General features: G+C 60.0%; 1 protein-coding gene and 1 pseudogene across 2 annotated transcripts in view; one reads left to right on the forward strand and one right to left on the reverse strand.

Moving 5' to 3' along the window:
• The window catches only part of FRMD8 (FERM domain containing 8), a 20,242-nt gene that overhangs the window by 6,497 nt on the left and 3,891 nt on the right, over positions 1-9,854 (reverse strand). For both annotated transcript variants that reach the window (XM_006911109.3, XM_015588850.2), the window contains 6 exons: positions 7,444-7,545; positions 7,028-7,086; positions 6,765-6,931; positions 5,303-5,527; positions 3,020-3,143; positions 2,006-2,149 (listed from right to left, as the gene is read on the reverse strand). In XM_006911109.3, coding sequence (XP_006911171.1) covers positions 2,006-2,149; positions 3,020-3,143; positions 5,303-5,527; positions 6,765-6,931; positions 7,028-7,086; positions 7,444-7,545 — 821 coding nt within the window. The remainder of the gene's footprint in view (positions 1-2,005; positions 2,150-3,019; positions 3,144-5,302; positions 5,528-6,764; positions 6,932-7,027; positions 7,087-7,443; positions 7,546-9,854) is intronic.
• LOC112479318 lies at positions 150-268 on the forward strand (annotated as a pseudogene).

Consider the following 9,854-nt stretch of genomic DNA (forward strand, 5'->3'; position numbering starts at 1 on the left):
CTGGCGGAGGACTTCACCAGAGAGGCTACCCAGATGGCAAACGCGGACAAGAAGGTGCTCGACCTCGTCAGCTGGCTGGAGTTGGGGGGTGCCAAGTAAAACCCACGGGAGACTTGGGGGTGGTGGAAATAATGGCAATGAAAACTGAGCACTATGGCCGTGCCACCCTGAACACGCCCGATCTCGTCTGATCTCTGAAGCTAAGCAGGGTGGGGGCTGGTTAGTACTTGGATGGGCGACCACCTAGGAAGACCAGGTGCCGTAGGCTAAAAAAAAAAAGGTGAACAGACATTTTACCTCTAAAAAGACATATAAATATTAAAGAAGCTACTCCATAGCTGGACTGTGGTGATGACGGTGGTTATAAGGGTGTGTAAATTTGTCAAAACTCACTCTTAAAATAGGTGCGTTTAAGAATAAATTATATTCAATGTTGTCGACTTAAAAATAAAGGGGAAAAAACCGTAAGGAGATACCACTGTCACAGCAGGGTGGCAAAAATGAAGAAGCCCGACGGTGCTGGGCTGTGGGGGCCTCGAGCAGCGGGCAGTCGCCTGCCGCCGGGGCGCGCACACCGCGCAACCGCTCCGGGGAACACCGTGTCCACTCGCGCTGAGCCCGCGCCCGCCTGTGACCCGGCCGGGGCGCTCCTAGGTGTAAACTAGACATTCACACAAAGGCCACGTGCGACGGTGACTACAGCAGCACTGTCTGCGACAGTTTCAGACCAGAAACCCGAGCCCCCTCGGCCACAGAATGGAAGAGCCGCGCCGGGCAGATTCGGACGCCGGTGTTCCGGGGAACCGGGGGTCAGACCACCGCTCCGTGCGCACGGACGGCGCTCGCCCACGCAACGCTGAGCGTTAGACACAGACGGGGGTCCCGCTGTGGGCCCCATTGCTAGAAAGTTCGAAAACAGAGGGACAACTCTGGGGAGATACAAGTCAGGATGCGGGGGTCTCTTGCTAGGGGGCAAGGCTGGAAGGAGGCTTGAGGGTCTCTAGGGGTCCTGGTTCTAGTTCTTAAATCTGAAAGGTGACACCTGGGTTTATTTTGGGAAAACTTAAGCTATACACTTAGGATCTGGGCGCTCTTCTGTTACATCTAGTTCAATAAAACATTTACTTTAAAAAGAGGCCTAAACTAGATACAAAAATTATGAAGTCATGAGCATAAAGATGGGGATAGCAGAATATTCGAAGCTGAGAGAGGGAAGAGCTTGCGGACTCTAGGGCAGAGAGAGAAGTCCCTCAAGAAGCCTGGGAAAAGGGTCGGCAAGGAAGACGGGGCGGGAGGCCAGAGGTCGGGGCAGCCACTATAGGGGACAGGAGGGCCATTTCCGGGAGCATGTGGTCAGGCTGGGACAGAGGTCTGTGCACCGAGTGTGGCAGAGCAGAGGCTGATGGGCTTGGAGCTGGCTGTGAAGGGGTGAGGAGCAGGGAGGGAGGCGCAGAGAGAGCGGGGTGGCTCTGGAGGTTCTAGAGACCCCTGTGGTGGCAGGGGGGACTTAGGACGTGTGCTCTCAGAGGTGGGAGGCCCTGAGCGTGTCTAAGTGCAGAGAGGACGGGCTCAAGGAACACAGTCTTGCGGGAGGGAGGGCAGCCTCTGCCGCTGGCGGGGCGGAGGAAGGTCCTGAATGAAGCCACCAGGGAAAAACACAAAGGCTGCAAAGGCGCCGAGCGGCCTTAACCTTTCCACAGTGCTCCTCCTCTGAGAGCAGCCAACTCGAAGACAGAGCAGCCAGTGCGGGCTGGTCACAATGCTGGGGAGCCCTCAGCTAACAGCTGCCCCCACTGTAGCCACTGCCACTGCCTGCTGTGGACTCTCCAGACCAGGCCCAGTGAACTCACCAGGGTGGCCCCAGGTCAGAGTCAGCGTCCTGGGTCCCCAGGCCCTCAGGGCCCTCAACTCCTTGCCCGCCAGCCTGGAACCGCCAACAGGCTGGGACCCGCTGAACCAGCCTCCCCCGCCCTCACCCATGAGGCTGCGGGAGACCTCCCACTACCTGCTTGGAGTAGATCTTGAGGAGCTTGTTGACCGGTGTGCCCTCATTGTTTCCATCAAACTCCAGCCACAGGACAGACTCCTCCTCCTCAGGGGACGTGTGGTCCCACGACAGCTCCTGGAAGCGCAGGCCCAGCAGGACGTGCTGGCCAGCGGGGGACACAGAGCTAGGACTTCCCTGGGCAGAGGTCTGCTCCCCCACCTCATCCTGCTTGGGTACCACCAGGAGTGGACTCCTGGCTGCCCACGTCCAAGGCTAAGTATAAATTCGCATGAATTTCTCTAAGGAGGGGAGTCCCTGCTGTCATCAGACCCAAGGGGGTTGGGGACAGGGAGGTTGAGCAGCCCTAGCCCACAGCACTGCACGCCGGAGGGTCAAGGCCCTGACACCCGGGAGTCACGTGGGGGAAGAGGTGTGTTGCAAGGGAAGACCTTTCCCAGGAGGTCAGCTGGGTAGCATCTCAGCAGAAGGCCCAACTGGGCTCGGATATGCTGGGGTCCCTCTCTAGGGACAAGAAGTCACCCAAAAGTGTGCTGCTGGCTTAGGAGGGACTCCTGCACAGGTGCAGAGAAGCTGCCACACAGGGTGGCTGCCAACACCACCTTCAACGCAGGCGTCCAGGAGACAGCCAGGGGAGAAGCGGGACTCAGAGAGCCCAGGAGGGCTCCTGGTCGGGGGCTTTTCTGGAAAACCAGCAGCTGGGCTCCAGCCATTGGCTGGGTGGAAGAGCCAGGCCCTGCAGAGTCCCTCTGGTTAGTGTCAGTCCCAGCTGCAGACCCCCTGCGCTGGCCACTGGGCAGAAAAACAGACCCAGAGAAAACTCAGAAAAGCCCCCAGGATGCCAATGAAAGCCCCAGGGACATCCGAGGGAGACAGGGGCCCTCCCAGACAGGCCATCCACCCTGCCCCAGGCCAACAATAGACCCAGGGGAACCAGAAAAGCCTGAGTAAGGGCCCCGCTCCCTTCCCCTCTGAGACCTCCCTCAGGTCCCACCCTGGGGGAGCTGGAGGTACCTTCTCCCTGCTGTCCATGACATGCACGCCCTCCAGACTGATGGCCACAGTCACTGGCTTTCGTCCACCCCGGGGCAAAAAGCCCTGGGCCGGCTTGTCGACCTCGCCATGGAAGAAGGCACTCCTGGGGAGGGGAGCTGGTGTCAGCCTGTCCCCTCCAGCAGCAAGAGCGGAATGGCCAGAGTCTCAGTTCACCCACCAGCAAATGCTCTGGCCAGGTTCTTTTGGGTTCCTGAGGAGCTTAGCGGTTTACGTGACTGAAAGTTAAAGGGAAACTCGCCCAGGGGGAGGGAGGAACTGAAGGGGCTGAGAGGGAGGCTTCTTGGAACTAATGGCATCTGAGCTGGTCATGCAGGACAGGAAGGTCTGAGCAGGCAAGGGGAACTCGGTGGCACAGGGAAGTGGGTGCCACGGGCAGAGGGAAGAGCATGAACCCAACTGATGCTCAGGGGACTGCCAGACGCCTGAGGACTAAGGGGCTGAGGCTGCTGGAGGTGGTCAGGCCACACAGGGGCTAGGACAGCCCCGCTGTCTACTGTCTGCTGGGCCAAGATCCATTGGCAGCAGAGGGGGGTCAAGGCTGCACCTGAGTGGGGCCCACAAGCAGCAGGATTGCCCCAGGAGCGATCCCAGGGCTTGACACTGAGTTCTGAGAATGGGTGCGGTGGCCTTGGGACACAAACCCACTGGGCTGCCACCGTCTCCCTCCTGCCTGGCCGTGTCCTCTCCTTCGCTTATGGCTGTCCCGGACCCTTGCCCCCTTGCCCTTGGCTAAGCCGGAGCCCTAGTTCACCTTGTTCTCTGCCTGCCTGCACTGGAGCAGTGGGAGGGGACTGGGGACAAGCTACATTCAACTTCTGCGAGCAGCCCCAATAGCTGCCCCACGGTCCCACGCCTGTCCCTCGCCTGTCCCCGCTCCTGGAAGACATCTATAGGCTCGGTTGATGGCTGAGACTCCAACTTTACTGAGGAAGCTAAAGTAACCAGAAGAGGAGCCACTTGTCCACCCTGACCTCAAGTTTTCACTCTATTGTCCATCTTTATCAGCAGACACATTTCGCCTGTCATCAAAATTAAAAACCTTCTGTCCCCAGCGCACCCCTAACTGCTGCTCCCCCTCGTGACTCCATCCCACAGCACGGCGCCTGCAGAGCTAGTCACCTCACGGTCTCTAACCTTTTTTCACTCTCCTCCATTCACTGCCTCTTCCACAGTGCTGTGGCCAAGGTCAACCACCAGCCACACAGGCATGGTGACCTTGACCTTGAAGCAGCAGCATGGGATGCCTGGTCACGCCCTCCTTGACACCTCCCTTTGTGTGGCTTGTCTAGCTCTCCCGCCTTGCTGGCTGGGGTCCTCCTCCCACCTAGTCCACACTCACCTCTCTGGCTGTCTTTTGGGGTACGCGATTTCAAACAGCACCCACATGCTGATGACTCACCAGTTACTACCTGAATAGACCCGGAAACCTAAAAGCCCACTTGGAACTGCCACCTGCGTATCTACAGAGCATCCCAAAATCAACGCGTGCAAAGCCAAGCCCCCAATCTTTCCAACCCGCTCCACTGCAGGGTCCCGTTTCAGGTGATGACGAGCCGCCCTCCAGGGCCAGAAGCCTGGAGTCCTCTCTGCCTCCCTTCCTGCACCTCCTCCACTGCGTATCTACCCGGCAGGGTCTGCTGGCTCCGCCCTCAACGTCTCTGGACTCAGACCACGTCTCACCTGTGTTACTACCAACTGGCCCACGAAACCCCTCCAGAGCACTGTCACAGTCTTCACTGACCACCTGGCTGCGCTGTGCCCCCTACCCACCTGTAGTCTGTGCTGTACTGCCACTGCTCACTGTCTCTCTCCACTAGAATGGCAGCTTCACCACGGAGGGATCACGGTCCCTCTGCTCAACGAGGTGTCGCCAGCGTCAAGGGTGCCGGCACACGGCAGGTGCACAAGAACTATCGGCTAGATGGGGACTGCACGAATGAGGGCACTAGCTGAAGGGAAGGTCAGCAAGCCCCCTGACTGGCAGGTGGAAGGAGAGGACTTGTCCGGGGTGTCCTGGCCTGTGACAGGTGGAAGGGAAAGACAAGTGTCCAGCTTGGGACCTGTGGGGCCTAAGGTGCTGGCATCAGGCATATGTCATGTGAGCATGGAGCTCAGCAGAGATGGGCTCACTGGCAGGACGCCCTAGTGAAGGCCAAGACAGACAGCTGAGCTGTCCGAGAAGGGGACAGAGGAGACCCCAGGGTCGCGGCTGTCCGAGGACGGCAGCCAGGAATGGCTCACCCATAGAAGGGCAGCTCGTGGCACTTGAGGAGGTAGGCATGGTAGTGGGTCCCCAGAGGGGCCTCGCACTCGCTGTCGCTGCCGACCACTTCCTTCACTTTGCGGTAGGCGTCGAGCAGGCCCTGCTCGCCCGTCCCAGCCTTGGTCCCCCGGCCCCGGAGGGCAGCGAAGAGCCCGTGGCCCCGCTTACACAGGTGGGCGGGGAGGAAGGAGCCCAGCTTCTCCCTGTGGAGGAAGGAAAACAAATGCTCGGCATGAGAAGCTCCCAGGCCGGGGCTGGCCAGAGGTGACGAGGTCCTCAGGGTGCAGGCACGCTTGTGGGGGGCGGGCCCTGGACACGGACAGCCAGAGATCCCACTGCTGCCATCCTGGCTGCAGGCCCAGGTGGTGAGAGGCCTGAGGAAAAGAGGGGAGGAGGAGGAAAGAGCCCAAAGCAGGCCTGTCCCAGAGCCGGAGTGGCTGCAGGGTTTTACAGCAACGTCTGTGTTGCCGAGTAAGCAAGGTTTGGATTTCTGAACTAATGGATCTTTTATAACCAAAGACTGGTACCAGTGACCCAGAACAATCAATATTTTGTTCTGCCAAATAGGGATGTAAAAACTACCAAGCTACAATCCATCGGAACAGGCTCAGGAAAGAAACGGCATTTTCATCACACGCAGAGCAGGGAAGGAGCCCGGTGTGACTGCGCTGTCCTCCCACCCAGGCAGCCCGCCCATTTCGTGGGCCGCTCACTGGCTGTTCCAGATGAGCCGCAGCTGGAGCCTCGGTCTTTGAGTGCTGCGTGCCCTCGCCAAGCCTCAGTTTCCCCACGTATATATAAGGGCACTGATGCCCACTGGCACAGAACGGTGCTGGCATGTGCTTGGCATGTAACTGATGCCGGACAAAGGTTACCCTAGTTGCCATTTCTGAAGAGGGGAGGGTCCCTGCTGGGGCTTCTGGAGGACCAAACACCCCAGGCCACGGGGGAGGGCGGCCGGTGCAGTAGGAGGGTGGAGGCGAGGAAGGAGCTCGTGCTGGCCTGGAGAGGCCCGGCCACAGGGCAGCATGAGGAGGGGTGTCTGGGGGGCTGCCCACCCCTCTCAGGGTCACCACGGGCGTGTTCATCATTTATCCCCCACAAAGTTCCTGACTACAACTGCAAAAAAAAAAAACCCAGCTCCCTCCTGACCTCGGGTGGAGGATGATGCACATGTGGGGCTCCTCGGACTGGGGGCTCCACTCACAGATGTCACATCACCCAAGTCTCCCACTTCCCAGGCCACTCAGCCCAGGGCAGATGAGGTGAAGGAGGCTCAGAGAGGTGGAGTGACTGACCCAAGGTCACGGTGTCAGGGCCAGCCCTGCGGCTGAGGCCTCCTGACTCCAGGACCTTGCAAGACCTAGGACCACTTGTAAGTAAAATTCTGAGCAACCCTCCCCACGCTGCACCCCTGCCTCAGGTCACGCTGGTCGTTACCTCAGGGTGCAGGCAGTGGGCTGGCCAGGCCGGTAGGGCCCGAGCTGCACACGGCACACCAGGGCGCCCAGGGCCTCACAGTCCTCCACGTCACACGGGTACCGTGCGGCCAGCACATTGCCCTTGGCCTCCTCATAGAGCAGCCGCAGGACCTCTTCGTCACGGATCTGCATGGTAGGGAGGGGTCAGGGCACCAGTGTCCAGGGGTCTAGGGACACAGGGCACCAGACCTGGGTGACACTGCCTGGGGCTCGGTGCCTCACCTGGAGCTCCCGCCGCTTTGGGAAAAACACGTTCCTTCGGAACTGCAGGGAGGGCTCATCTGGGGGGAGAGGCTGCGGTCACTGCCTGGCCACGCTGCCCAGCCCGCCCAGCTCTCCCCTGACTGGCCCAGTCCCCAGTCCTCAGGCTCGCCCGCCATGACTGAGAAAACCCGAGGGCTGTTCAGAGAGCGTGTGTGTGGCTTATCTGGACATGCTCGCTGTCCCCTAGAACACCCTCTCCTGGACTCCCCGCAGGGTCCCCCGACCTTCTCTGCCACGAGTGGCTGATGGAGCCTGGGGGGATCCTGTCCCCTCAGCCAGGGCAGCTCCCCCTGCCATCGGAGGCCTAGCTGGGCTGCGAGTCAGTGCTGCAGACCTAGGACCCTGAGAGGGAGATACATGGGTAGCACACCGACCTGTGGCCACGTCATCGTCCGGGGCGTCAGTGAAGCGCAGCAACAGCTCCGGCCACTGGCGGCCCAGCTTGTAAGGCTGGTGCTTGGGCTTCAGCTGTACCTCTGCGGGACAGGAAGTGAAGCGGTCATGCAGCCTCCACCAGTGTGACTGCCGTCCGCCACCGAGAGCAACGTGATGTGCCAATGCCCACAGAGCAGGTACAGAGTATCCGGAACTATTTTAAGTGGTTTACATGCGCATGCTCTGCAACACCCCATCTTCACTTCGCCCACAGAGAAAATGAATCTCAGAGAGGTTAAGTTGTTTGTCCAGAGTCACATAGCTAGTTGAGAGGAAGTCAGGCTCAGGCAGAGCCAGCCTCTGACTGATGCCTATAGTGCCCAGGGTGGGCTGGAGCTGAGAGGCTGTGGCGGATGGGAGGTGCCGGGCACGGCAGTACAGATGGGCCCGGCACTGCATTAGGAAGCAGAGCCCGAAGCTGGTATTTGAGACCTGAGGGGCTGGCAGCGCTGGCCTCCCTGGCCCACAGGCACCACGCCATCCAGCTGCCCCGCCTGAGCTCCTCCTCTCGTCCCCTCTCTGCCCCGCCCCTCCGGCCTTCTTCGGTTGTTCGACCACGGCTAGTGTGTTTGAGCCTTGGGGCCTTTGCACTCGCAGTTTTTCCTGCCTCAGGCGCCCTTCCCCCAGATCCTCGCATGGCTGGCTGGTTCGAGCCTCAGTTCGACTGTCGCCTTTCCTGGACTCTAACTAAGGCAGCTGCTCTCCCGTCTCCCATGCTGTCGGACCTGTCTGGTTGCCTTCACATCGCGTCACTGTCTGTGCCCCCACTGGCCGGGACGGACTCTAACTAAGGCAGCTGCTCTCCCATCTCCCATGCCGTCGGACCCGTCTGGTTGCCTTCACAGCGGTTTCCACCATCTGACATCGCGTCACTGTCTGTGCCCCCACTGGCCGGGAGTGCCACGTGGGCAGGAGTACCTGTCTGGTCCCTGCTGTTCCCCTGGCTGCCGTGGGCCCTCACTGTGGATCAGCCTCTCGACTCCAGACTGTCAGCTGGCACCAGGACTCAATGTCCTGGGCCAAGAGTCTCATGCACCAGAGTCCACGGCCTCTGAGAAGGCTGAAGCCCTTTCCAAGGCCATCTGATGATGGATGAGGATGGCTGCCGGGGTGCAGGAAGGGCGACATCCACGCCATCTATCAGCGGCCCCTGCCTTCCGAACCCCCTTCTGACCCTCATCTCCCCGCTTCGCCCCTCCCACCACAGGGCCGGGTGCCCTGTCCTACCAGGCTGATGCTGACGGTCCTCATCTGTTCTTTGGGCTTCCATTTAGACCCTGATCTTAACCGAAAACAGTGGCCACAGCCTCCACATTGGCTCCCTCTCTGCCTACAGCCTCCTCCACCCAAACCCCTCACTCCGCTTCTTCACACGCCTTGCTTCTCCCAACCCTTCTCTGATCCAGATTCTCTGGTGACTCATCTTCAACCTAGATCTTTGGCCACAGCCATCTGTAAGGACCCCTGCCCCACAACTCCCCAGGAAGGGAATGTGCCATGAGCTTCCGCCTTCTTCCGGGAAGGGCCCCCGCAGCAAGCCCACCCTCCCTTGGTGGCTTAATGGGGTCCTCCACGCACGCTCTAGATCTGGACATTCGCTGAAGCCCAAAGAGGGACAGTGCCTGCCTGAGGCCACCAGAGTTAGTGGCTAAACCAGAACAGAGCTCTACTGCCAAGCCTCCTGCCACACTTTAGACTACGAGCTCCATGAGGGCAGGGACACCTGCGACCCAGCTCCCCACCGTATCCCCAGCATCTAGATTGTTGCCCAGCACGAGGTGGGGGGCTCCACACATACTTATGAGATGAATGAGGAAACTAACTAGCTGGGACCCCTGGACACACTGTGGGAGGGTGGACCCGGGGCAAGGCTGCCCTCCTTCTGCCCAGCCCTAAACCCCGTGCCCCAGAAGCTCAGGGCTCCCACTAACAGAATGGGACTATGCTGACCCCGTGGTCCCACACACTTCCAGATGCGGCCCTCCTGCCTGGAGGCTGTCACCCAAACAGGACTGAAGGTCTCTGTTCCACACAAACTGACGATGGCATTGAAAAGGAACACCCAGCTCGAGGGGTGAACCAGCAGATGGCACGCCCTCCGTGCCTCACAGCCCTGGGGCATCTGTCAGTGCTTCACTCACTCTGGGGGTGGTGGGGGGAGCCAAAGGTTCTGAGGGGCCCAAGTCAAAGCTAAAGTGGCCTTTCAGCCTTCCTGAACTCAGCCTGGGAACAACGTGGGCACTGACTTTGTGCTAAGGCCTCCAGCCATCCTCCCCCTGAACAGGGCAGTGGCCTAGGGTGACTAGGACAGAAGGCAGGGCCACACAGGCGGTCCATTCACGTCGAGAGG

The sequence above is a fragment of the Pteropus alecto genome, unplaced genomic scaffold (assembly GCF_000325575.1).
Source record: "Pteropus alecto unplaced genomic scaffold, ASM32557v1 scaffold43, whole genome shotgun sequence".
Taxonomy (NCBI): domain Eukaryota; kingdom Metazoa; phylum Chordata; class Mammalia; order Chiroptera; family Pteropodidae; genus Pteropus; species Pteropus alecto.